The following is a 27974-nucleotide window of genomic DNA, read 5'->3' on the forward strand; positions in this document are numbered from 1 at the left end:
AAGACCTGTCAGCCCCCCTTTCATGTCGGGTTACTCACTGTCATTAACTGCAGCCAGAACGAAACCACGGGAGCTGCAGAAAGGTGTCCGTCCAGACAGCACAACTCTCCAAACTGGTTTTTTGCCTCCAGAGCAGGGCCTAGAGGGGGCCAGCCACTCCTGACGCTGGAAAATAATCTAAGAATTCTATATATGAGCTATAGGCAGGGTCTTGTGAGATGACCTGATCTTTCTAGGCCCAAGAGTATTCTCTTCTTTCTTCTTTTTCTTCTCCTCCTCCTTCTTCTCTCCTCCTCCTCCTTTTTCTTTGTAAAACACCAATAAAGGCAGATCATTCTATATGCTAGCAGTTCCTGAGGTTATACTGTAGAGCAGGCTAGCCCTTCTATATACGATTCTCTGCTGATTTTCACAACTGTGTGAAAAGAGGGACCATCACTTCCATTCTCAAGATGAGGAACCTGAGACTTGAAGAGATCACATGACTGTATTACTTTGCTCACTGATTCAAGAAAATACCAACAGGAAATGGAAGAGAGATGGGGTTAATCTCAGCTCACAGTTGGAAGAGCTTAGGCACTGAAGCCTGTGGCTCCAAGGTGATGAGAGTGTGGCTGCACCTGATTGCTCATGTTTCTATGAATCATAAAGCAGAAACAGGGGCTGGGTGGTGATGGCACACTCCTTCAATCCCAGCACTGGGGAGGCAGAGGCAGGCGGATCTCTGTGAGTTCAAGGCCAGCCTGGTCTACAAGAGCTAGTTCTAGGACACGCTCCAAAGCTACAGAGAAACCCTGTCTCGAAAAACAAACAAAAAAGAATCAAAACCCACGACCCTTTAGGGTACATTTTACATCCAAACTATAACATTCTGCTTAGGTTCATGGGCATCTTATTATGTACAATACATTAAATTCAATTTCAAAGATTTTCAGTCTAATAGCTGTTTTTTTTTTTAACCACTGTTAAAACGTCATCTCTTCTGGGTCTCAAGGCACTCTTTATACACTTCGAACGTGCAATGGCAAAGAGTAAACATTCCTTTTCTAAAAGAGAAGAATAGGACCGTAACAGGGACAAACCAGACCAAATCAAGACTGAAATCCAGCAGAGCAAACACCAAACTCTTCAGTTCCATGTGGGTATCTGGGTAGCATCAAGACGCCATCTGAGCTCCAACAAGCTTGGTAGTTTGAATGTAATTGACCCCACAATCTCATTAGTACTATTAGGATACCACCCAGTTACTTACTTTTGCCTTCTGGTCATGTCACCAGCATCATGTCTGCCTGCACACTGCCATGCTCCCTACCATGATAAATGGACTCAACTCCTGAAACTCTAAGTGAGCCGCCCCAATTAAATGTTTTCCTTATGAGTTGCTGTGGTCGTGGTGTCTCTTCACAGCACAGGTAACTCAAGCTAAGACAGAAGTACTGCCTTCCAGCTGTTGCCTGCAACACAGTTGGTCTCTCTTAGCCCAGGTCCACTCAGAGCCTGCAGCTTTTATTGGTGAGTGGTGCACATTTCCTCATCTCCAGTATCCTGGGAGTTTCCACTGGAACTTAGGTCAGAAGAGGGCACCGGATCTCATTACAGATGGCTGTGAGCCACCATGTGGTTGCTGGGAATTGAACTCAGGGCCTCTGGAAGAGCAGCCAGTGCTCTTAACCTCTGAGCCATTTAACGTTTTTATAGTAATTAAATAGATGTAAGCGTGGGATCACCTGGAAGCTCTTTGCTGTCAGCGTCAAAGCATTGCTCGAAGCGGTCAGAATCTGCTGAAAGCATGCTGTAGGTTCTCTGCCTCTTCTCTTTGGCTCCTGCTCACACCCGAGGTATTCCTCAGCACACCCCACTATGCACTTATCCAGCATCTGATTATAACACCTTGGGTGCTTGGTGCTCCTATGAGAGAAGGGAGTCTAAGCTTTTGCTGGGTGAGGAGGTCCACAGATGGACACAAACCGACACAGTAGAAGAAAGGAAACATTCACAAACCATATTTAATAGAACATTTGTCATGATACCTATTGGGCTAGAAAAGTTCACTCTGGTGATTACAGACTTGTATGACAGAGCAAGGCAACTTTTTGACCCTTCCCTACACCCTAGTAGATTTTCCCAAAAATCTGGGACAAAGGAGGAAGAGGCACATTTGCCTGCTCCAAATGGAGACATGTCTCCTGGAAGGCTGTTTTACAACCCTGGCTCCTGGAAAAGCAGCCTCTCCACCAGTCACTGTGGCGTGCACAGCAAGAGCTGTGTACTCTGGATCTTGAGTCTGACGTCTTAAGCGTTTCAGTCCATGGCACTTCAAGGCTCTGCTGGGCTTGGCTCTATCCTTTAATAACTGCAATTGGTCTCAGCTTAATGGCCTTCTTGCTGATCCCAGCATCGTGGCAGGTATTCACGACGTCTGTCACATTCTTATAGGACTCTGGAGCCTACAGGGAAGGGATTGAACACTTTAAAGTCCACCAACAAGAAATCTTTCAAAACACAAAGATTTACTTGAAATTATAAGAAATACTCGGGATATTTTTGCCCATTAACTAAGCAAAAGTTAAAAATACGAACAAACTCAGGGCTGCTAAGGGGTGTGAGATAAACAGGTGGTCCAAAATTTTCAAAAAATTTCTTCAGCTGGGCGGTGGTGGCGCACGCCTTTAATCCCAGCACTCGGGAGGCAGAGGCAGGCGGATCTCTGTGAGTTTGAGACCAGCCTGGTCTACAAGAGCTAGTTCCAGGACAGGCCCCAAAAACCACAGAGAAACCCTGTCTCGAAAAAACAACAACAAAAAAAATTATTCAAAAACATTTATTATTTGTATAATTAAAAGCAGGGGCCAGTAAGATGGCCCAGTGGGGAACGTGCAAGTCTGTGACCGACTTTTATCCCTGGAACACACAGTATGAGAGGAGAGAACTGACGGATGTCTTCTGGTCCTCACACATGCTCTGGCCCAGACACCGTGCACACACTACAACCACTAATTAAAAAGAGAAGCAGTTTCACATTTCAAGTGCACACACCAATCCGCTTGGGAGGAAATGCTCCAAATGACAGAATAGTAATAGGAGCAAAATTATTTCTCTATTTCAGCAGCTATTAAAGTTCTAAATGAATGTGGATTAGTAACTTCCTCTTCACAAGAGATCTGTGTCTATCTAAACAACTGCAAGCATGTGGCTGTGTGTCTACACAACTCCCTGCCCTACACACACCCACTCCTTACAACCACCGCCAATTCCTTGCACCTGCTAACACAGGGCAGGCTGCCCAGACCCTGACTGGGCTGTGTGCTCCATTTCCATTTCTGAACCTCTGGGACCACTTCAGTGACTCTCCTCTGTTCACTTCCTTCACCCTGCTGTGACTAAACCTGCATCTCCCCTGATGCGGTTTTTGCCTCCAACCTTATGAAGCAGATTTCCCCCCTCTCCAACTGGGCCTAGAATGGAACATGAGTCCCCCTTAATATTCATGTGTATTTCACTCTTTCTTTTCTCCCCCAAAACTACCAGTTTTAAATCTTGTGGTCACATTAGACCACCCACAAGCTCTCAACTCAGTTATCAGCCAGCATGAAATGACCTGGGAGACAGACATCTAGCCCCCGACTTGCTGGTACTCTCTCTCTTGCAATGAATCTGAATGATACCATTATTCAGGGAGGCCTCTTCACTTGGAAGCACCTTCATTCCAGCGATGTGGCGGCTATGGCTATACCTCTACCGCTCTCTGCGGGTTGTAGCCCAACTCTTCTACAAGTGCACATTTGGGCTTCTGTTCCTTCCTGCTCTCCATGGCAACACTCCTTTAACCAACCATACAGGCCCTACCATCCCTGTTAGTGAACCACCCTAAATAACTAGCTGTAGAGCGATTTTTATTTTATTTTCGAGACAGGGTTTCTCTGTAGCTTTTGGTGCCTGTCCTGGAACTCGCTCTTATAGACCAGGCTGGCCTTGAACTCACAGAGATCTGCCTGCCTCTGCCTCCCGAGTGCCACTGCTGCCCAGCTGTAGAGCGAATTCTAATTGTTCTTAATAATAAAAACCCAGAGTCAAGTATTAAGGGTGAAAGATCGGAGAGGCAGAGCAGCCAGCCACTAGAGTTCTACAAAATCCTCAGACTAAAAAGGGCCAAGCTCCCGTCTCCCCCAGCCTTGTATTTCTCTCCGCCCAGCCGTATCACTTCCTGTCTCCAACTCCCTAGTTAGTGCTGGGATTAAAGATGTGTGCCACCACTGCCTGGTCTCCATGGTTAACTAGTGGCTAGCCCCGCCCTCTAACCTTCAGGTAAGCTTTATTTGTTAGAGCACAAACAATCACCACGACTTGGACCGTACTTTAAGGATAGTGCCTGCACTGTGCCACCTCTACACAGCCAGGTGCTCCCCTGGAAACACGCCACCCTGACGTTCCTCTCACTTAGATGCGAGTCCTAGCAGGTGATCCACCTCATCTTTTCTGCACTATCAGTTTCTCTCTCCTCTTCACCAGGCACACTAGGCAGACCAAAGCACTCTTCACTCAAATCCTCCACTGTCTTCCTATCACTCTGAGCAAAAGCAAAGGTCCTGTAAATCAAAGGCGAGGTTGGGGTAGGGATACAACCCAAAGGGTCTGGTGCCTCTCTAATGACTTCATCTCCCTGCATCTCCTGCTCACGCCACCTGTGTCCTTCAGGCCCACACTCAAGTATCACCACAACAAAGCCTTCCCGGCTCAGCCTACGTAGAATGGCATGCGCCCAATCATCCCTTACACCTTCCCTTGTTTCCTTTGACTTTATAGCATTTACATCGTTATACACTACAATTTTACTGTATCTTACATTCCATAGGAAGGGATTACATCATTTTTCTCCACTGTGTCCTTCTTAGCACCAGAACAAATGTCTAATAAATAAGACCATAGGAATGAAAAAGGCCATGAGGTAAGTAAAACAGGAAAGTGGTGGCCATTTCTAGTTGGACGAATAATGTTGGTTTTTTCTTAAGTGTTTTCCATATCCTTTAAAGTTATTACTTTATAAGTTGCGATGATAATTTTAGGTTTATTTATTTTATATGTTGGAGTGTTTTGTACGTTTTATGTCTATCTGTTACATGCAGAAGCCAGAAGAGGGCAGAGTTAATTGAACTGGGGTTATGAGTGGATGTGAGAAACCACATGGGCGCTGGGTTCTCTGAAAAAGCAGTAAGTACTCTTAACTCCCAAGTCAGGGCTCCAGCCCCCAATGCCCTGCCAAATGTGTTACTCTTAAGAACAAGTATAAATTATCACAAAAGTAAGGTTTGACCCGGTAATTCTGCTTTAGACTTCTAATCATTAAAAACTTGAAGAATGAATATACCTACCACAAATTAATTTACAGCAGCAAAAAGAGGGAAGCTATGTAAAAACCCACGTGACCAGAGGTAAGACACGCATCTGGGAGCACTGACTACAGACTGACACCAAGAACTTATCAGAGGCTGCATTTTTAAAGGACAAATAAAGTCTGACTTTAGGTTCAAAACAGCATCAAGGACATGTGGCAGTAAAAAAAAAAAATGGAGGGAGGGGTCAGATAACTGGTTTTCTCTTAAGTTCGTGCAGATCTTTATTTGTGTGAATTAAACAAAACCTCTTTAAACATGTCTCCTTTTTCAAATTTGTTCTAAACCAAAATATAAGTATACAACTGTGCACAATCATCTTAAACTACTTCTAGGCTGGAGAGATGGCTCAGAGGTTAAGAGCACTGGCTGCTCTTCCAGGGATCTTTAGTTCAATTCCCAGCAACCCCATGGTGGCTCACAACCATCTATAATGAGATCTAGTGCCCTCTTCAGGCAGGTAGGGGTACATGCAGGCAAAACTGTATACATAATAAATAAAAAATAAAAAGTTCTTTATTACTTTAAATTTTGTACAATTAAATTTCATTGCCTGTGTGTTCACACATGCCACACTGCACATGAGCAGGTTGAAGACAATTTGAAGGAACACGTTTTCTTCTTCAATCATATGGGATTTTGGGATTAAATTTAGGTCACCATACTGAGCCAACTTGCTGGTCCTCTCAACATGTTTTTAAACATTATAATGTAGATAGAAACTATATGAACGGTAAAAATCATTCTCATAGACTTAGCCTGTAATTAGTCTCCAAACAAAGGACAATATAAAATCAAAATGAGATAAACAAAAATTGACAGGAGTAGCAGCTCACACCTGTAATCCTAGCACTTAGGAGGCTGAGGATATTTCAAGTTCCAGGCCAGAGTAGGGCAGAGCTGGCCGGATGTGTAGGAATGGAACCGTGAGTGGTGGTGGTGGTGACAACGATAAAAAGTGTATACTCGTGGGTGGAATTCTCAAACCAGAAAAAGTGAACAAAATAAAATACCCCATAATCCAAAAAGAAATCATCAAAAACTCCAAGTTGTTTCTGTAAGTAATCCCACACAGCCCTGTCCCTGCCCTCTGGTCTTCGGTTAAACATCCATCAGGACTTCACTCACCTCTTCCATAACCAGCTTGGGTGAAGCAACACGGATTGCAATTCCCATATCTGCCAGTTTGTCTAAGACATCCTGGAAATCTAAATTACGGCGAGACTTTGCTCGGGACAATGCACGACCCTAGAATGAGAAAGGATCAGGGACAGGAGTAAACTTCAATTTATGAATTTTGAACTAAAACTTTGTTTGGCTCTAGTAATTATTTAAGCCCTTGGGATTATATGCCTTTTCCTTGATTATTTAAGTTCTTGCCATTACCACATCCTCCTATATACTTGCTCATTTGCCCTCATTATCGTTAGTGTGTGCATGTCAGAACATGTATGCATAAAAGCCCTGGCATGTGTGTGGAGCCAGAACACAGCTTTCAGAAGTGGCTGAGGTAAGGCTCTTGTTTCTGCTGCTGCTGTGAACTCCAGGACAGCTGATGTCCTTCTAAGGTTCTAGTCTCTGCTGCCCATCTTGCTGGAGTGCGGGAACTGCAGGTGTGAGGGCTCCACGGAATGAGGGTCATTAGGCTTGCAGCAAGTACCTCTACCCACTGAATGATCACACCTGCCTTGTGTGTTCACTTCTGAGCTAAGCCTTGCTATGTTGCTTACAATGCACAGGCAGGCCTTGAACTTGTACTCCTCCTCCATCAGCCTCATCAGTAGCTAGGATGACAGGAACATATCACTGTATGAGGCTTCATTTTTCTTTTATCTTATAATAATAATAATAAAAGTTTAAAACAAACAAAAAACCAACCCAAAATGCCATTGGGATGGTGAGGTAAGTAAAAGGTGCTTGCTGTCATGTTTGATTCCCAGAAGCCATACCATGGAAGGAGAGCTCCAACTGCCACAAAACTGTCCTGACTTCACCTGCATGCTAGGTCACATCATACCCCTCCTGGTATACCCACACACAAAGAAAGAAATAAAGTATGAATAGATTAAAAGAAAACAAAACCACCTGGTGTGGAAGCTAGATCAGTAGGTAAAGCACTTGCTAGGCAAGCATGGGAACACACCTGTCAGATCAACACTGGGAGGCAGAGACAGGAGGATCCCAAAGGCTGGTTAGCCAGTCAGTCTAGCCATCAGTGAGCCCCAGGTTCAGAGAGAAACCTGTCTCACAAAACAAGGTGGCGAGTGTTGGAGGAGACAACCAATGTTGACTCTGGAACACACACACAACTACCTTTGCTAGTTTAACCTTATTATATGTCCTTTATCAAGAAGACTCATCATACCATTTTTGAAAATAAAACATTTTATATTTAAAGACTTATTCTGAATGATTCTAAGTATCACTAAGTATCCGTCAGTCAACCACCTTTTTGTAAGCAAAAATTCCTGAAACAAAGCAATGGCCATTTACACAGCCCCGTGGCTCTTCCTACCCTATCACAGCACAGCTGAACTGAACTCCCAAAGCCTAGAAGGTCTCAAGTACCCAGCTCTCGACACAGTTGACCACAGGTGGCTGAGAAGATGTGAGGCATCACCCAAACAGACGGGCTCTCTGTGCTAAGAGCATGTCTGCCCACATCTGGAGCAGACTGTCCGAGTGAGCAGGTCCAGTGCGGGGCTTCCGATAGTTATGTCACTTACAAGCTAGTTGCCTTGAACTCAGCTACATTGGATTGGTAACTGTCCAGCTAGATTTTCTGGAATTGGTCCTACAAAGTCCTTACTGAGATTCTAGGTGATTTCAGTCAGCTAACTAAACAGTATATTATGGGGAATCATTTGCAGAAGTCATGATACACTCAAACCTCGATGTTGCTAAACTTAACCCCGAAGAGTAAATTTCTAAGCGAGTTTTTATCTCCTTACCGCTCCATGACAGGTTGTTCCAAAGGTCTCAGTCATGCCTTGCTCAGTGCCAGTCAGAACGTAACTACAGGTCCCCATAGTGCCACCAATAAGCACTGGTTGTCCAGTGAGCTGAGGATACAAAACACCAAACGGTAAGTCTTGGAAAGGTACATGCTTTTCATGCTGAAACTTCATGTTGCAGAATTGTAGCAGAAACCTAACTCTCTAAACTCAATGCTCTTACAGCTAGCTGTATTAAGAAATTACTTCTTTTTTTTTTTGGTTCTTGGGGAAAAGAAAGAGAAGGAAGATGTGAGGCCCACAACAGACTGCACATAGCACAGAAAACTCTCAGACTGGAGGGAAGCATTGCAGGATTTCTCATCCATGGCAAGGCATCTGCCCTCTCTGGACTTCCTCATCTGCAAACATAAGCATAAGGGAAAGAAAAACTGCAGTTTACCCTCCGTCCTGCCTTCCAATCACTTTCAGGCTATCACTGAGCTCAGGGGAGTAGAACATTCCTAATACAGAACTAAGACAGCACTCACTATGGGACGGGGCATCGCTGGGGCAGACTGGGAACCACTTCTGTCATGTGGGACAGGCTTTGTTCTTTACACACTTGCTGCTCCCTGCTTCACTAAGCCGGTATCTAGCATTCTCGACATCGTGACCTCACAGCTCAAACACAGACAAGGTTACATACTTGGTAATCAACAGCAATGAGTGGGTGGTGCGGAGGGAAAGCACGGGTGGACCCCTTCCTGTGCACCAACAGCGTCCGCTCCTTCCCATCAACCACGTGCTGCTCCACTTTGGCAATATTGTGAGAAACATCATAGATCACATGCAGGTCCAGGTCGTCAGGGGTTGTGTTGAAGACTTTCGCAAAAGCCTAGGGGAAAGTTTCCATTACAAGTAGCTCTAGCTCTTGAGAACGTACTTTACTGCTTTCGGCTAGCGAACTCCTGGAGTAGGGACTTCAGAATTCAAAAACAGCAGTCACTAATCTCCACATTAACACAGAAACCGCCCTGGGGAACACACTGTCTGCCTCTGTGGATCTTGCCTGACACTTCTTTCACAGCCTTCTTGACCTCAGAGAACAGCGTCTGTATTCTTGCTGTGGCTCAAGACAAACTGAGGCAATTCTGGGTCTCTCTTTTCTTATTTCCCAGGCCCTCTTGATTACTCTCCTGGCCAAAGACACCAAAACTTAAGATACTTCTCTAGTATCCATAATACAAATTTCTAAAATCAAACATGCTTAACTTCCTGATTAACTCAAGAGAGCAATTTTACTTTACCTGGCGGGTTAAGAAGGTCATAGAAGAGCGGTTAACCCAGGCATAGTTTCCAGCTGCAGCCATTCCCTTTAAATAGTCCTGCCCCTCTGGGGATGCGATCCGAGCACAAGCCAACTGCCGGTCATTGACTATAATCTTGTCTCTCTTCATGGCCTTCTCCATAGCTACCAGTGCATCTGAAACAACAGAGCCTTAGGTCAGCCCAGGGAAGTTTCTCTTAAGTCATCCAGATTTACTGTAGAAAGACAGAACATTCAAATTCAAAACAAAACCCTAAGTGTGCTTCTAAGTACATCTATCTGTTCAATCAAGATATATTTGGGGTTGAAAAGATGGCTCAGGAATTAAGAGCACTGGCTGCATTCCCAGTACCCACACAGTGGCTCACAACTGACAGTTAACTCCAGTTCCAGGGGATATGTACCCTCTTCTGGACTCCATGGGCACTGCGTGAACATTGAGCACATACAGACAAGCAAGGACGGACAGACAGACACACACACACAACGAATTTTTTAAAAAAGATATTTACTGAGAATCGTCTGAGTATGGTGATAGAGATTTGTGAGACATACAGATACCATATGCCTCCAGAAACCTTAAATGGGATGTGTATAACTAACAGCAACATGCACTCCCTTCCCAACATGTAAGTAAATGAGAATAGCATATATTTTGTTATCATCATGGGTCTCACTTTATCACTCATTTGTCTTCCGGCTAACTACATTGTTTAGGCTACTTCACAGCTGTGCTCCCTCTGCTCAGCCTCTGGAATGAGGAGATCATAGTGTGTGGAACAATCAATGTCTTACAAATAAGCAATGTCTTAGAAATAAAACAGTCAGTGCTTCATGGATCTGCTAGATCAAGGATCAGGCTGGCACAAATGATTGATTCTTACAGGATAAGACACAGCTGTACGGGTGATGGAACACGGAATTTGATGTTTATAATTTCCATGTGTGTACACTGTCTCCCACAGTCACTGATGCCTGTAAGCCACCCAGACACGGATTTCCATGTTCCTTGGTTTTGTTCTTCCTGCTTATTTGTCATGAACGTCTTCTATGTGTTAACTATTCAAATCCCAAGGCCTAGCTTGAGAATTGTCTATGAAGCAATCTCAATATTTTAAAAACATATTAATGTTGCCTTTCTTACAATATTTTATCAACTATTACTTTTTGTCCTTGGTGGTGGTGGTGTGAGGGTCTGGATGAGTCTTCATGTGGATGCCAGTGGTCAACCTTGAGTGTTGCTCCAGTGAATCCCACGCATTTGTCTGTTTCTGCCTCCCCAACGCTGTGATTGATTACAAGTGTGCACCATCCTTGCACTTCTCTGTGGGTTGAGGGACTGACCTTAGGTCACTGGGCTTGCCCCTCACTTTACTAACTGAGCTCTCTCGCTAATCCTTTTTCTCAATGAACATCATCTTACCCATCAGACAGTGAGGCCAATTGGATTTTAGAATCCAATCTACCAAAATCACTAACCTTGCCGAGTACTATAGGCTGACTGAATGAGTACCTAAACTCTATAGTCCAAGTTCTATCAAGGTGGTTAGTCAGCACTAACCCCCAACAGAGAACACAGCGCTAAACAGAACTAGCATTACCAAGGGCTTCCTCAGTGACCATGCAGTTCAAATCTTCGCATATATTATTTCACTAGCCTTGCTACCCACTCATTTCAGATGAGAAAGACCCAATGAAGTTATTAGTTTGTTCAGGGTCACAAGTAAAGAAAGTCACAAGTTAAAAACCCACACAATGTACTTCCATGGCTCAATTTACCTCTCTCATCCTGTTCCCCACAAACCATACCTTTGCTAGAACATACCTGTGGCTACCTGGTGGCCCAAGCCTCTGCTTCCACTGTGGATCATCACACACACCTGTCCCTTATGGTCGATGCCCATCTTCTTAGCAGCATAGTCATTGAAAATCTCATCTACAACCTGGATTTCTGCATAGTGGTTGCCTGCTCCCAGGGTCCCCAACTGTAAATGTAAGAATGTCTGATTAAATAGTTTCTATTCTAGTTAAAAACAAGTAAACAAACATATATTTAAAAAGCAAACAGGTAAAACCAAGCCAACAAAATAACTATACACAGTGTCTCAAGTAACAGAAAAATTCTAAGTCTTAGAAATTCTTATTACAGCATTTTCCAAAAATAATGTGGACTACACCAGAGGTCTAGCGTAGCCTAAGCTGTAAGTTGTCTATGATGTCGGGCATGTGTGCCATAGCACTTATGTAGAGGAGAGTCAGTCTCTCCTTTTACCTTATGGAAGTTCTGGACATTAGAACTCGGGTTGTGAGCTTGTGTCTCCATCACTGAACCATCTCACTGCCCTACAGTCTTTAAAAAATTTTTAAAAATAAACTTTGGCATACTTTGTAAGTCTCATAATTGTATCCCATGTTATAACTCACAATCTTATGACTATCTGCAAGCTCTAGGTAACCTTTCAGAAAAATGATGCATAAGCAAAACAGATGTGTTTTTTGATGTACTGTAAAAAACAAACAAAAAACTCTAAGGATATACTTTTTGTTAAACAGAAGGTACAGATTTCCTTCGTGATGAAAGCTAAAATAGCATGTAGATCCTACAAAGTGAGTTACCTGAGGAAGGCCCCTCTTTTTTGCCCTGGGTGAGACCTTGTTGGGGTCAGCTTGCAGCATCCTCCCGTACTCCTCACAGTGCTCCTTGTCTTCAGCCCAGGCGTAGCCTTCTCTCAGAGACCAGTCCACACCCATCTCCAACGCCTCCTCCAAGTCTCTGGGGTGAGCAAGGAAATAAAGTCATTTCACAGCAAAGGACAACCAAGGATAGGAAGAAACACATCCCACAGAGCATAGGGATGTGTGGTAACTACTACTCCTGTCTACCAGGCTTGGTTAAGAGTTCATGCTTCCTAGGTTGTTTGTTTGTTTTTGAGGAAAGTAGTCACATAAATGATCACTATGTAAAATGGAGATAGTGTTATAAACATGATTACAGTTTCACTTGACATTTACATGGTCTGTTGTACTTAACAAACCAAAGCAGGTTTTCATGTAGTTCAGGCTGGCCTTGAGCTCACTATGTAGCCAAAGATGACCTCTGGCAAAAACTCCTGTCTCTATCTCAAGTGTGGACACAAAATGTATCATTGTGCTCAGTTTTCATGTACACTAAGTAAGTACTCTACCAACTGAGGTATATATCATCAGCCCATGTGATGTATTTTTCAATTATTATTTTCTTTTATATTACATCTACCTCTCAGATTCTGAATTCCATTAGGGGACAATTAATCAGACATAGAAAAGCTGTAATCTTAATCAGATATTACCATCTACTTCTATTTTACATGTCTATATTAATAATTTATGAAAAAATAGTCAAATAATGAAGATACCTGAATTTCCTCAAGTAACACAGGTTACATCTTAAGGTTTATTTTCACCAAAGCTTTGTGTGGCTTTACTGCATCTACACTTTGAAGATGTAGGGCACAAACATTAAATGTTTAGAGAGAGGATGCTTCACCATCACCCAAAGGGCAGGCTTCTCATACAGCTAGAAGAGAATACTCCCTTCTCCACTACCCTAGATGACAACCCTTTACAAACAAAATGAATTAGGACAAAATTTTACCTGAAATATTTGTAAAGATGCTTTATGTTCAATCAGTAATTGTTACATGTATATTTTTCACATTGGGGTGACAGAGGGGTCATATGAAAATAAAGGATAAGCATCTAAATTAATTTTCCTTCACATGTTCTTTTATTTGATTTTTTGGTGGAAAGGACTGTGTAACAGGTAACAGTTAAGAGCATTTATGCATTAGTGTATGCATACAAACTTAAAATGCAAAGTATATACAATGTACATGTCAACGGAACATCGTTGACTTATACTTGATAAACACAACATTTGATCCAGATATGGTGGTGTACACCTGCAACCCTGGTATTTTGGGAGGCTGAGGCAGGGACCATGAGTTCAAGCCAGCCTGGTTACACAGCAGGTTTAGGGTAGAGAAGACCCTGCCACGTGTAAGGTACACCATTTGGCATGAGCAGTACAGCACTGTCACTAGGTACCCAAGAGATAGAAACACTGTAGTCTTGAATTACTGCACTACTTAGCTAAACAGAGCACATATTCAGTACCATCATTAAAAAAAAATTTGTAGGATGAACAGGCTCCTTGAGAGGTACTTAGAACATAGCCCGTCTGAGAGGCAAAAGCTCTTCAGCCTGAACCCTGACACCACTTACCAAGCTTAATTTCCTGTTGTTAATTTGCTTTCTGCTAGCAGTGGTCATCACCTGGGTGAGGTATTGGGCACAGTGTCATTATTCTAGAAATACTCTGTGTCAAGGACTGTTTTTCTTAACTTTTATGTATATGGGAGTTTCGCTCCAACATATGTCTGTACCCCATGTACATACAGTACCCACAGAGGTCGGAACAAGGTGTCAGATGCCCTGGGTCTGGAGTTACAGACAGTTGTGAGCTGCTGTGTAGGTGCTGGGAATCGAACCCTGGGCCTCTGGGAGAGCAGCCAACAGTCTTAACTTGAGTCCTCTTTCTGGCCACACGCTTTCTCTTTTTAAATTGTAGACAGAGTCTTATATGTTGCCCATGATGGCTTTGAACTCCTGGGTTAAAATGATCCCATGATGTCAGTCCCCCGAGAGGCTGGGACTGCAGGTGTGTATGCCAGTAAGCCCAGCTCAAGGGCTGTTCTAATGAACACGGGTTGGAGCTAACGCTTTACAAAGCACTAATCTGCGCTTCCTAACAAGTGGCTGAGTACATGTCTAAACTGGAAGCAAAGCTGAGCCGTGTGGTATCCCCCCCCTTTCCGTTTACCAGAACCTCCTGCTCTTACTTGGCATTCATTGGGATGACACCTTTTGATCCCACACCAACGGGAATGTGGTCAAACATAGCTTGGGCAAGTTGTTCCTTCACAGGCTGCACATCACTCTCATCTAAATTGGTTCTTAGCAAGCGGACACCACAGTTAATATCAAATCCGACACCACCTACAATATACAGAAGTTAAGTCAAATCTTAGCAAAATAATCAGACAATCAGAGCATTACTTGAAGTTCCTCACTACTAATATGGAGTTAAAAGAAGGCACATTCCTTCAAGGACAAGCATGTTTTAATGTAGTCATCAAAGTGACCGGCTGCTGTGCAAGTCTGTCAACACTGAAACAATGCAAGCAACACATGCACTAAGGTACCTCACCCACAGTGGAGAATGTGGCAGACAGACGCACAGGACAGTAACCTGCCTCCGTTTGTCTCACAAGAGGCTGGTAACTGTCAGTCTTCTCAAATAGCCAACCTTTCCTACTGTGCATCTTTTTTTTCTTAAAAAAAACCAACAACAATTTCCAATGTTTTGTCTTTTGTACATCTAAACCGTTGTACTTTCTCCAACTTTTAAAGATATTCCAGGAGGCTGGAGAGATGGCTAAGTGCTTAAGAGCACTGCCTGCTCTTCCAGAGGCCCCCAGTTTGATTCCCAACACCCACAAGGTAGCTCACAACTTCTTCAGTCCCAAGGGATCTGTTATGTCCTCTTTTGCCTTTCCCAGGTACCAGGCACACACATCCATGCAGGCCAAACACATTAAATAAATTAAATTAAAAAAATATTTCAGCCCCCCCCCCCCCCATTTTCCTAATTTGTGCATTTAAGACTATAGCGTATCTGCCTACAAAGATGGAATTTCCAGTTATGGTGGTTTGAATAGGAATGGCCCCCACAGACTCATGTGTTCGAATGCTTGGCCTATAAGGAATGGTACTATTAAGAGGTGTGGCCTTGTTGGAGGAAGTGTGTCACTGTGGAGGCAAACTGAGGTCTTTATGCCCAGTATGGCACAAAGTGTCCTTCTGCTGTCTGTGGATCAAGATGTAGAAATCTCAGCATCTTCTCCAGCACCGTGTCTGCCTGCACGCTGCCATGCTTCCTCCCATGAGAATGGACTACACCTCTGAAACTGTAAAGCAGTCCCAATGAAATGTTTTCCTCTATAAGAGGTGTCACGGTCATGTGTCTCTTCACAGCAATAGAAACTCTATATACCAGTTAGTAGAAAATGTTTAGATCTAAGTATTTCTGAAAACCATGCCTTCCAGCTTTATGGAGATGACTGACAAGAACAACTAGAGGTGATTCTACCTTACCTAGTAAGTGACTACCATCAAGGAAACAACAGCAAATGCTGGTGAATCCTTATACTCTACAGTGAGGATACAAACCTGGGCCACCACTGTGGAAATCAGTATGGAGGTTCCCGAAGATAGACCCACTCTATGACCCTGCTCCACCACTCCTGGGTGACACTTGCATGTCAGTTAACAGTCTCACTACTCACAACAGCTAGGAAGTGGAACTGGCCTAGATGGCCATCAACAAACTGACGTATAGAGAAAATGGAGTACGTGTGCAATAATTTTATTCAGCCATAAAGAAAATAATATTTGCAGGAAAATGGATGCAACTGGAAACTACTGTTAAGCAGAGTAAGCCAGACTCAGAAAAACAAATATCCAATGTTTTCTTTCATAAGTGGAACCTAAATTTAAAATTGTATATATCAAAGTATTACACGTTTGCTGGTCATAAAGCTAGAAAGAAGATCATGAGAGGGGAGGAAGGGATCTGAGGGAGGTGGGAATTAGGGAACAGAACACAAGCCGTAGACAAGCAGACTGAGGTACGTGGACTTAACTTGGGGAAGAAAGGCAAGCAGCTGGAGGAGGGACAGGGTAGCTGGGGAGGAGAAAGGATGGACAACGTAGAATGGCACATGTGTGAGCACACCATGATGAAGGCCTGGCTCCTATATACTAGAAATTAATGAAAAATACTAGTGTTAGAACAAAAACGATGCGAGGAAGTACTGAGTCTAGCTCAATTCATTTGCTCCTCCCAATAACGCTCAGTGCTGACACTAGAAACATTTACCTATGCAGTAGCTGAGTCACCAAGAGAAATTTTGTCAGAGAAATGTTTCTTTTGCAGCCAATGTCTGATATTCCCTGGCATCTGATAAAAATCCCCAAAGTTTTCAGTAAATGATTTGATTGATATTTTAATAGCCTAACTATCCATAAGCAGCTTTAATGTAGAAAACAAGAAATCACTGAATGAGACTGAGAAATGCACACTGTCTCAGAAAGGCCACACAACACAGAGAAGCCACACGACACCAGCACCTTACCTGGGGATACCACGGCTTCAGGGTCATTCATATCAAAGGCAGCCATGTTCCCTATGGCAAAGCCATAGCCTGAGTGGACATCAGGAAGCCCAATGGACCGCTGGAAAAGAACGAGACCTGAAACACAGCTGTTCCACTCTCTGCTGTGGCTGTCTGATGGACCTGCCCTTCACTCTGAGCCCTGTTAGTGAACTATCTGTCTATGAACCCGTTCACAAAGCTGAATACTGCCGAGGACATCATTTCAAAGTCTGACTGCCAACAGGGAAGTCTCAGAGTGACAGGCTGCCAGAGAATCACACACTAAGTGCCAGTGCTGTTACTTTTAAAATTCTCTCAAGACACTGGCAAACTGTAGTTGTTCCATGGTTTATACAGGTCATGAAGATTTTCACAAGTGAAATCTATTTGATGACATCAATACAGCACATTTCATATACAGGGGCCGAGTAAAGGATGGCATGCTACGCCATACAGAAAAGCCGTCAAATATGGTGAGACATGGAGATAACCAGAAATATGAGTTCATAGATACAGGAACCCCCTCATTTTATCACCACAAGCACCACATTGTTAATGAAAAAGCCCCATAAAAGTTTGGTAAATGGATCTACTTCTCAGCACTCTCCTCTGAAGGTGAAATCTGAACGCTAGGCTAGTGGAGCCCCCCCCCCTCTATTCACTGTCATTGCCCCAGCATCGCTAGTCCTTTCCCACTCTTCTGCTCAGTTCAACGTCCTCTTCTTTTCTTTCCCAATCATCCACACACAGACTCACAGTGAGACCTAGAACGGTGCACTGATGAAGGAGTAACGATGCACAAGGGTAAGATCTAAATCTCTCCACAACAGCCTCTCCAAACGCTTAGATTAAGAGACGGAGGGGCTATCCAGCCTCAGTCCTAAGTCTAAGTGTTACTGCTACAGGCAAAGGCCACCGTCTCTAAAGGTCTGTTAGGTGGAGCCCTTCATTCATTCAGCAAACTTACATACAATCACACACGACGTGAATAATCAAGGTTCTGGCTCTGACTCACATGAACAATCCCGGGCAGGGCTGCCACGTTGCCAATCTGCTTCATGGCTGGCAGGAAGCCACCGACACCTGAAACAAACACACCTCAGTCTGAGAAAAATGACACATTTAGTTTTTAGCATGACTTAAGTACATGAAGGGGCAGAGGTTCTGGTTACAGAGCAGAGAAGGATGGTGGAAAGGAAAGTGGGGAGGAAACGTCAAGAAGCACGTTCACAGGAGGGGCAGAACACCAGACACGCCCATCAGTGTTCTGTGCACACCAGAAGCACGTTCACAGGAGGGGCAGAACACCAGACACGCCCATCAGTGTTCTGTGCACACCAGAAGCACGTTCACAGGAGGGGCAGAACACCAGACACGCCCATCAGTGTTCTGTGCACACAAGAAGCACGTTCACAGGAGGGGCAGGAAACCAGACACGCTCGTCAGTGTTCTGTGCACGAGGGATAGAAAACATTAACTATTAATCTTTATGCCACCAGTATAAAATGTACTCTCTCAATAACTCATTGTAGTCATTAAAAATATTAGTAGTGGGGGCTGGAGAGATGCTCAATGGTTAAAAGCACTGGCTGTTTTTGCAGAGGATCCAGGTTCGAGTCTCAGCACCCACATGGCAGCTCACAACCATCTCTGACCATCTGTAACACCAGTTTTAAGGGATCAAGACCGTCTCAAAACAAAACTACCCCAAAACAGCTGTGGTGTTAATCTAAAGGGCAAAGGGCAAAGGGCAATGGGGGAAGAGCTGAGAAAACAAAACAATGACTTGAGAGTCAGGACGGATGGAGGGCAAGTCCAGCTTTGTCAAATGTTAGCAGTTGCTTTTTTCTTTTAAACATGTGTGTATATGTGTATGTGTATGTATGTATGTGGAGGCCACAAGTCCACAATCGGTATCTTCCTCAACGTCTCTCCACCTTATTTAAAATTTTTATCTACTCGCTGTGTATGTGTGTGCATGCACAGGGAGGCCAGGGGGCAGCTTGGCAGAGCCACTTCTATCCTCTAGGAAGTGAACCCAGGTGGTGAGGGCTGTGTAGCAAGCACTTTTTCCCTTGAGTCATCTCTCTAGCCCTCTACCTTATGTTTTGAGGCAGGGTCTCTCACTGAACCAGTTACTGGTTAGACTGACTGGGCAGCAAGCTCTGCCCGTCTCTGGCACCTGGCTCTGACGTAGATACTAGGGATTCCAACTCAGGTCTTCATGTTTACACAGCTGGCACTTTCCTCACTGAGCCACAGCCAAGGCCTGCAGCAGTGCCACTTAACACAAGGGGACACGCTCAAGTGAGGGAAGAGGGGTAGCCATGAGAGACAGGTGTCAACCCTAATGTTCACCTAACTAGCATACCAGTTAGGAGCTGGCCTTGTCCTCTCGAGATGCTTCAAATCCTTATTAAGAATGCTTGGGTCCCCATGAAACCGCCCCCCTATACCCAGGTTTACTAGGAAATTTGGGTAGGAATGGGTCAATGACCTTCATCCTTAATAGAATCGGGAGTGCTGATGAAGTAAAACTTTGAAAGGCCTACACCTGCCCATCATCACTCACTCCCGAGTCCATTCAGTATCATTTACAATGTGGCATTAATAAATGTATCTAAGACGCATACAGGCACATGTGCATGCGTACATGCATAAGGGAGCACTGGTTTTAAAATCAGGAATTCAGATTTGAAATTGTGACCAAGGACAAGTTAAAAATCACATAAGCTGGAGTTGGAGAGATGGTTCAAGAGTTAAGAGCATTGGCTGCTCTTCCTGAGGACCTGGGTTCAATTTCCAGCATCCATATGGCGGCTCCTGTCAGTAACTCCAAGGATTCCACCAACATCCTTACAAACAGACATGCATGCAGGCAAAACACCAATGCACATAAAATAAAAATATAAAAAGAAACTAAATTACTTAAGTTTACTGAATTTGCCCGTCTACAAAAGACAGATAATACTGTTATTATCTGTTCCGTTATTACAAACATGGCATGGACAGTCACTGTAAAAACCTAATGAGGTCCCTGAGACACAGCAGGTGCAGGATGAGAACAGACTAGCCCGAGCTCCAAACCCTTAACCAGCAGCGTGCTAAACAGGCGATCACAAACAGGCGCTTTCCTTGAAAGTGTTTTACACTGGCTGAGTTCTTCATTCAGGGTACAGGGGAGGCTTTACCGTCCCATACACGAGCCTAAAGTGTACTCACCCCCGCCTCGACAGGCATTCCTTAATTCCTCAAACATCAGTTTTTCCAGAGCATCATTCACGTAAAACACTCCTTCAACCTGATACAAGAGAAAGGCAAACATCGTCTAAACCCAAGTTCACCATGGACAGACGCGGTGGGCAGAATGTATGCGCTACATGTCGCGTTTACACCGCTTTATTCCGCATCAAACTCCCCTGTTACGTCTCATAAGAACCTAGAAGATTTTAGAGCATTTCAGATCCGGATTCAAATCACAAAATTCAGCCAGTGAAATCTCAGCAACTATCTCCAAATCAGAAAAAAATAAAAATCTACACCACCTCTGGCTATGAATATTTAAGACAGCCACATTCAAACTGCTACTTCAGTGCTCATGAACTTCTGAGGTATGTCTATTATGGTTTTGCTATTTTGCAACTTATACAGTTTTTTAAAAAAAACCATGGTGTCCTAAATAATGTATAATTTTCATGTGTTAGATAAAAAACTAGCAGGTAAATCCACTAACCAACTACCCCTCTTTCCACAAAATAAAGGGAAAATACCATTGTTTTATTGCTGTGGTCTTTTTCTTCCTAGCAGCTTGCAAAATAATGGGGGCTCAAAGACATTTTGTTTAGTGTCAAATGAAAGGAACGGCTAAAAGGAATTCTGTGATTTTTCAGAGTCTTAAATAGGTTGCTTTGGCTGGTCCCGTAGGCATCCTAGACCGTCCTCTAGCCCAGTAGTATCTGCTAATAGGGTCTTCTGCCCTCCGCCTTCAGTGCTGAGTGAGAATACAGGCCTGAGCTACCTACTGTGCAAGGCCTATCAGAAACTTCTTTACTAAGACCAAGGACTGCAAACCTTTATTGCATTCCCCTGGCACTTAAGGGACCGAGTCACTTATCACACGTGCCAATACCTCCAAAGTGTTTTCTTCCTCGACTTTAACGGAAGCCATCGGCCTGGAAACTGAGAGGGCAGCGAGGCCCAGGGTTTTAGCCCCTTGGTCTCCTGCTCCCTCATCAACCAGGAAGAGAAAAAGCAGCAGACTGGACACGAAGTCAGGGCAGTCTTCCTGGATGGGTACGGACGGGTCCTAGGGGTCTCGGGCATCTCGAAGACCGGGAACAATACATGCGTGGGGAAAACACGCGTGAACGGCCCCGCTGTGTCTGTCCTCGCTGGGGAGCAGACCCGGACCCTGTGGGGGGTCGGCCCGGCCGGCGCGGGGCGGAGGAGGCCGGTTAGCGGCGGAAGCGCTGCCCGCAGCCCAGAAGGCCGCTTATCCCGGCCCCGCAGCCCGGAAGGCCGCTACCCCCGGCCCGCAGCCCCCAAAGCCGCTACCCTCGCCCCGCAGCCCAGAAGGCCGCTACCCCGGCCCCGCAGGCCGCTACCCCGACCCCACAGCCCCGAAGGCCGCTATACCCCCGCCCCGCCTCACCTGCATGTTGGGCACAAAGCCCTTCTTGATCCTCCAGCAGTTTTTATTGATCTTGTCCAAGAACTGCAACTCATCGTTGTAGCTGCGACTCATGGTGGCGGCGAAGGTGGCAGCAGCTCCCGACTGGAAGAGAAACCGCCGCACAGTCCACCGGCTCCGCGTAGCCGCCTCTGGGGACTCAGGGCGCAAGCGCGACCGACGCCGCTGCGTGAGGGAGGAAGGCAAGCGCCGAGGCTCAAATCTCCTCGCGCAAGTCGCGGTCATCTTGATATGATGCCCTCCGCGAAGGAAAGTTAAACCAAAGAGCTGGTTAAACTACCGTTCTAGTGGACTTTTGTTTTAAAGGTTAGGTCTCACCATTTAGCTATTAGTGAGTCTGGAACTCGCGCTGACTCGCTGGAACATGCTGGCCTCGAACTCCGTGAGATCCACTTGCCTATGCTGCCGTGGATAAAAGGCTGTGCTTGGAAATGTTTTTAAGCCGCTCCCGAAAACCCTTGAATCTGAATCGAGTCAACTGCTCTGTAGAATATACAGCTTGGAGTTCACAGCCCCGTTAGTGAAGTAGCTGAGCAAGATAAAATACTAATGAACAGCACATTTGACCATTGTAATGCTTCAGAATGGAACTGTGGACCTACAACAAACATTTTCCGTTACAAAAAGAGCATTCCAAAGAAGCATATGACTACAACGTATCTTTTATTTCTACAAACGCTTATGAAGGCATCTGGTATAGCCAGCAATGCCCTGCAAAGGTGAATACATTAGAGTTGCTGTGAACCATTGGGGTTTCTTAGGCTAACTTTTTCTTTTTCATTCATTCATTCATTTATTTACTTATTTATTTTGGTTTTTCGAAACAGGGTTTCTCTGTAGCTTTGGAGCCTGTCCTAGAACTAACTCTTGTAAGCCAGGATCTACCTGCCTCTGCTTCTGCCTCTGCCTCTGCCTCCCAAGTGCTGGGATTAAAGGCATGCGCCACCACCACCGGTGGCTTTGTTTGGAGTAAGCCCTCTGTGATGTGCCTTTAAACACGGGGTTTGATTGATTTGTTTCTAGTCCTATTTCCTGTGAAGAAAAAGCACAGTAACTATCAGGAAGGCTTGGTTTCCACCTATGCCGTTACCAACGTTTGTGTGATAAATTCCTCTTAACCTCTGTTTTCTCATCGATGTAATGGGATCATAATTGCCACGCACCACGATTGTCTGTGCTCTATGTACTACCATACAGTTCCCGAGCTTTGGGCAAGGGGCTGGAGGTTGAAACACACAATGCCAGACAGACAGAGAGACAGAGACACGGACCTCTAGTCACTGGTAAGCAGCCCTTTATTCAATAGCACCGTGGAGGCTTATCTACCCAACAGTCAGGTGGGCCAACAGGTGAAAACCTTGTCCTCTGATCCTCAAGGCCAAGGCAACACGTGCTCGTGAAGCTGAGCTGGTAAACAACTTTGACACAGCTTTCAGTAACTCAAATCAGAAGGAAAGTAAAGATCTCTAACAGGGAAGATCAGCTGGAGGCCAGGATGCCAAATGGTCCCAGCAATAATTCTACACAGAGAGGTTGTGAAGATCTCAGGAATGAAGCTGGAGGAGTCACCAGGCCAGAGCTTTAAGCACTTAACAGTGCTCTTCCATTACCCAAGAACCCAAGCAGCGTACAAACAGAGGGTGTTGTTTCTGTGCATTTTCACTTAGCCATCCTGGCTGTCCCATCCTGTTCCCCTGTTCCGTCTCACCCAGATGATGAATAACACTGATGGCAGCTGTAAAGTGTCTTGGTTCCGTAGGCCGCTCTGCCACTTTTGTTCCATCCCAGAGAGGATGCCTCAGACTTAAACAAACAACACAGGATGACTACAGGAAGATTTAAGAGGCTAGCAACTCCTTTTAATATTGATATTTGTGGAACATCAGCTTTTGCCATTTTCTGTCATATTTTAATAAAATAAATTCAGGACGGGAGTTTTCACACACAGAGACTGACATTGATAGAAAACAATTTTAATTAAGCACAGGATAGTCATAGTAAACATAAAACATACAATCCAACTAAAGAAGGCAGTCTCTAAAGAGAAGACATGATTTAGACACACACTCACTCACACACACACACACACACACACACACACGCACAGACACACACCTACCAGTGCACTTACAGACAAGTTCCTTAGCCACCTGTTCAGATCTACAAACCTCACTTTTATCCACAGGTTATAAAAACAGGCACACAACATGCTACATATGCTGACATACATATATCCCCCTCCCACTGCCTTGTCCCTGTTCAGCCCTTTAACTCGGTCGGCCTTATTCTAGGTCTCTTAGGACCCCAGAGAGAAACTGTTTCACAAGGGCTTTAATACCCGGGGTGCAGGGCCTTCCTCTTCCAGGTTTACAGTTATCCCATGGGACGGAATGTTGTTTACTTCCTGGGTTGAATTGTGAACCGGCAATCAGTGGATTGGCTGTTCTCTCCATGGTCGGTTTAGCAGGTTCAAACCTCCCCAGGTGTGGAGATTTGGTTGTTGTTTAGAGACTGTTTCATGCGCCAGATCAGTAGAAATCAGAAGGAAACCCTGAAAAGTATGCAGAATAAAGAATAATAAACCAAAGGCGTATTTGGGTTTTCCTGTGGGAGAAAAGTTTCCTTGCTGGGCCCTAAGGCTTCAAGCCTTTCCCTGCCTCTGTACCCTACGTGAAGGCTCCTGATGTGAAGAGGCTATTCTGGATCATTGTCGCTAGATGTGACTTAGGGAGTGGAAAAGAGGAAAGCTGGTGGGAAGAGTGAGCTTGAAGTAGTGGCCAAGTGGGAGATGCTTTCTGAAACCTGTTTCTAATTTCCAAAATACAACAACAAGTAGAAAAGAAGGGGCGGCAGTTTTGTGAAGTTACTTAGTAACCATCTCCCAGGAAACAGCCTTCACTAGGGCCCAATTCTGAAAATGGCTGAAATCCTAAAATCCATAGGGTTCTTTGTTGTGATGGTTTTAATCCTTCAGCCTCATATATTTAGAAACCAGCCAGTGACACCGCTTTGCTTTGGAAGGTTGTTGAACCTAGGAGGTGAGATCTTGCTGAAGGAAGTGTCTTGAGGTCTTAGGACTTAGTGGGTTTCCTGGACACTGTATCCTGACCAGGTCTCTCTGTTTCTGTTGCCCCACCTTTTGCTGCTGTGGTGGACTGTAACCCTTCTAACTGCTGCTGAGAGGGCTTGAGGGGCAGGGTAGATCAGACTCTACTAGTAGCCCCACAAAGACCTAGTTTTGGTTCACTAGCATGGGACAGAGCTAAACAGACAGTCCTCAGGAAAACCACAGTTTAGGAGCAGCCAATCAGTAGGCGCCCCACAGCCTTCTGCTAGCTCAGCAGGCATCCCAGGGCCCCTTCTTCTGGCTCAGCAGGCCCCCAAAGCCCCTTTGCTGTCTCAGCAGGGCTTCCCCCCACCTTCTGCCACCTAGTCTCCTGATAACTAAAGTTAGCTTTCCCTACCCTGTTGCTGGAAGGTCCCTAACCACTAGAATCTCCCATCAATCAGCCCCCAGACTAATCCCTCTTCCCTGGAATTCCCCTAACTCCACTTAAAAGGAGCTTGTGGCCTTTTTCGGGGGGTCGCCATGTGCCACCCCGATGTTGGGATTAATAAAGCGCTCTTTCATATGTGGCTATTGGTCTTTCCTTGGAGGCTTCTCTCAGACCCTAACATTTGCCACACTTTTCCCTGCTGTGGTAGACTGTATCCCTTTGAGCTGTAAGCCAAAATAAACCCTTTCTTACATTGTATCCTGTCAGACATTAAGTCACAGCAAAGAGAGATGCTAACTTCTAACTAACATAGTAGCGTTTTCCTTTCTACCCAAGACACTAAACTTCTTTGGGTCTACTTTCTTAGATAAATGGGATTAATGATGTCAGCCTTACAGCTTGTCTGGTGAAATAAAATACTTTTAAAAGTATTTTTCTTATACTATGGAGTGATTTAAATGTGACTTCAAAGTGAAATCAGACTTGGTCTGACTTTTAAATTTTTCATTGTTAATTATAAGCTTTAATAGCTGGATGTTCTGTTTATAAAACTCCTTGGGCTGGTAAAAGTCTAAAGAAAGCAAAATAAAACATAATAATGAAGAGATAGCTGTGTGGATAAGAGAACGCCTTGTTCTTACAGAGGACCTGGGCTAGGTTTCTAATACCTACAGTGTTTGAGTCATGATTGACTGTTACTCTAGTTCCAGGGGATCTGATGTGGTACCAGCAGGAACATGGCATACATACACACACTCATGAACACACATATCCACATGAAATAAAGTAAATGTATTTTTAAAAAATAAGTAACGAACAAAATAGGAAGTTTGTTCTACTGTGAAAATCAATAGTGAAGAGGAGATTAGGAACCTTACCTCCAGAACTTCAATGTCTGAATTGACGAATGAGATATTGTAGGGGTTGGGGAGAGGAAACCCTTGCTGCAGTTTTGCTGGAATGTAGAAAAAAGGTGTAAGGTAATCAGGCGTGGGAACTGATTTTTTTTGGGGGCTGGCATTTTAGAAAGAGGTGGAACTAGAAGCGTTTTAATAGTTTATATTATCATTGTTCCTGGTCTTGTTTTAACTCACAGTAATATGTCCCTAGCATTTTGCTGGATGAATTAGTAATTAATTTATATTCAATAAAAAATACCTGAAATTATGTGTATTTGGATACCAAACTAAACTAAATATTGTCCATTTCCTCCCATTTAAGTACTAACCATGTCTGACTATGCTTTTCATTTTCTACATAGTCATAAAAGATAGTGTATATATATGTATGTATAAATACCTGTTTATATATATACATGTATATATGTATATTTATAATAATGGGGTGTATTGTGTGTGTGTAGTGTGTGCACATGTGTGGAGGACAGAGGATAACCTCAGTGCCATTTCTCACTTTCATTCACTACCTCGGTTTGTTGTTGCTTTTGAGATGGTAGTCTCTCATTGACGTGAAACTCCCAAGTAGGCTAGGCTGGCCAGTGAATCCAAGAGATCCACCTGTCTCTACCTCCATCAGCACTGAGATTATAAGCATGTACCATTGTGCCCAGCATTTAAAAAGGGGGGGAAGGGGGCTTCCTGGAGGATTGAATTCAGGTTTTGTGCTTTCAAGATAGTTGCCAACTATTAATCCAGTCTCCAATTTTGAAAATTCTTAATTCATGGACTTGGGAACATTTTGGGTCTAATATAAAAACTCCAGATGCTTTGTTTTGTAAGTCATCTGGATGGGGGAGAGAACCAGGATTGACATTCATTAAAGTGTGTCTTCCCAGACAGTAGTCCAAGGGAGCCTAATATCGTTTCTAGTTAACCTTAAGGAGACATAACTGTCTAAGGACAGAGTTCTATTTCTCTAACTCAAGCCAAGTTAGCCTTGCTCGCTGAATGTGTAAACAGTGTTGTTAGCAATCATAATCCTGTTAACTGGTTGCTTCAGCTGTTATTGCTGAACACTGCAAACTTCTGGCTCTGAGCCAAATCCACAATAACACTCTACAGGCATCAGGGTAGAAAGTTCTAAACACAACCGAGAGTGTGGCCAATCCCAGAGTCCCATCATGTTTTTTTTTTTTTTTTTTTCCGAGACAGGGTTTCTCTGTGGTTTTGGAGCCTGTCCTGGAACTAGCTCTTGTAGACCAGGCTGGTCTCGAACTCACAGAGATCTGCCTGCCTCTGCCTCCCGAGTGCTGGGATTAAAGGTGTGCGCCACCACCGCCTGGCCTCCCATCATGTTTTAAAGGATTCCTTACTATTGGCCAGAGGGAGGACTCCAAAGTGAAGAATGGAAGAGAGGATATTCTCAAACCTCACGACCTAAAATGAAAAAGGAGACTTTATCAGTTGCTAAATCAAGGCTCCCTGAGAGCATCAAGCCTGGTTTGGGGGTGTGCAGGTCCCCAGAACTCAGCTAGATAGAAAGTTATGACTAGACTTTCCCCCTGCAGGTGCAAGCTAGCTCCTGACTCTTAATCTCAGAATTTTCCCTGAAATGAAACATCTGTTTGAGCCTCAGCTAAATTCGCTGACCTGACTAACATCTCCAGATCTGGTCCTGTCTTACTGCCACCTTTTGGTTGGATGTGGCTAAGTGACCTAAGAACACACAGTGGGACTTCACTCTTGCAGCCTGGCCTCAGAGTTAAGGTATGAAACCATTATGTGTATTCTCCATCTACGTAGACAAATCAATTATTTTAAGGGCAGGAAGAATGGCCACTATTTACTTTCTATCTGCCACCTATCTATCATGCTGTAGATGTGCTGAGTGAATTGGGCTTCAGCAGATTCTCTCAACAGCCGAGTGATCCCTACCTCCATCCCTGCTCCAATGGCCTGTTCTTTTCTTCTATATTATT

At 44.3% G+C, this 27974-nt stretch overlaps 2 protein-coding genes across 2 annotated transcripts in view; both read right to left on the reverse strand.

The window, feature by feature from the left end:
• Positions 1 to 1988: 1988 nt before the first annotated feature.
• On the reverse strand, positions 1989 to 21746 carry Rtcb (RNA 2',3'-cyclic phosphate and 5'-OH ligase). Its single transcript, XM_075954302.1, has 12 exons — positions 21561 to 21746; positions 20132 to 20210; positions 17925 to 17992; positions 16889 to 16988; positions 14534 to 14690; positions 12270 to 12426; positions 11479 to 11638; positions 9634 to 9809; positions 9033 to 9221; positions 8342 to 8452; positions 6519 to 6638; positions 1989 to 2447 (listed from the first exon to the last, which is right to left on the reverse strand). Exons 1-12 carry the CDS (start codon positions 21651 to 21653, stop codon positions 2340 to 2342), a joined length of 1518 nt encoding a protein of 505 aa, XP_075810417.1. The 5' UTR covers positions 21654 to 21746; the 3' UTR covers positions 1989 to 2339.
• Positions 21747 to 22877: 1131 nt separating this feature from the next.
• Bpifc (BPI fold containing family C) overlaps positions 22878 to 27974 on the reverse strand; it is a 59251-nt gene continuing 54154 nt past the window's right edge. Inside the window, exons 16-18 of the mRNA XM_075954796.1 lie at positions 27369 to 27432; positions 25975 to 26051; positions 22878 to 24150 (exon numbers count right to left, since the gene is read on the reverse strand). Of these exons, the coding sequence (XP_075810911.1) occupies positions 24028 to 24150; positions 25975 to 26051; positions 27369 to 27432 (264 nt within the window). The 3' untranslated portion in view covers positions 22878 to 24027. The remainder of the gene's footprint in view (positions 24151 to 25974; positions 26052 to 27368; positions 27433 to 27974) is intronic.

This window comes from Microtus pennsylvanicus, chromosome 20 (genome assembly GCF_037038515.1).
Source record: "Microtus pennsylvanicus isolate mMicPen1 chromosome 20, mMicPen1.hap1, whole genome shotgun sequence".
In the NCBI taxonomy this organism is placed as follows: Eukaryota; Metazoa; Chordata; class Mammalia; order Rodentia; family Cricetidae; genus Microtus; species Microtus pennsylvanicus.

Excerpts from the sequence above, each read along its gene's own strand:
- Rtcb (XM_075954302.1), bottom strand. The coding sequence starts at position 21,653 with ATGAGTCGCAGCTACAACGATGAGTTGCAGTTCTTGGACAAGATCAAT. Across the intron at positions 9,222-9,633 it reads TGACCTTCTTAACCCGCCAG|GCTTTTGCGAAAGTCTTCAA; the intron begins GTAAAGTAAAAT and ends ACTTTCCCCTAG. Across the intron at positions 2,448-6,518 it reads CCAAGCTGGTTATGGAAGAG|GCTCCAGAGTCCTATAAGAA; the intron begins GTGAGTGAAGTC and ends CCTTCCCTGTAG.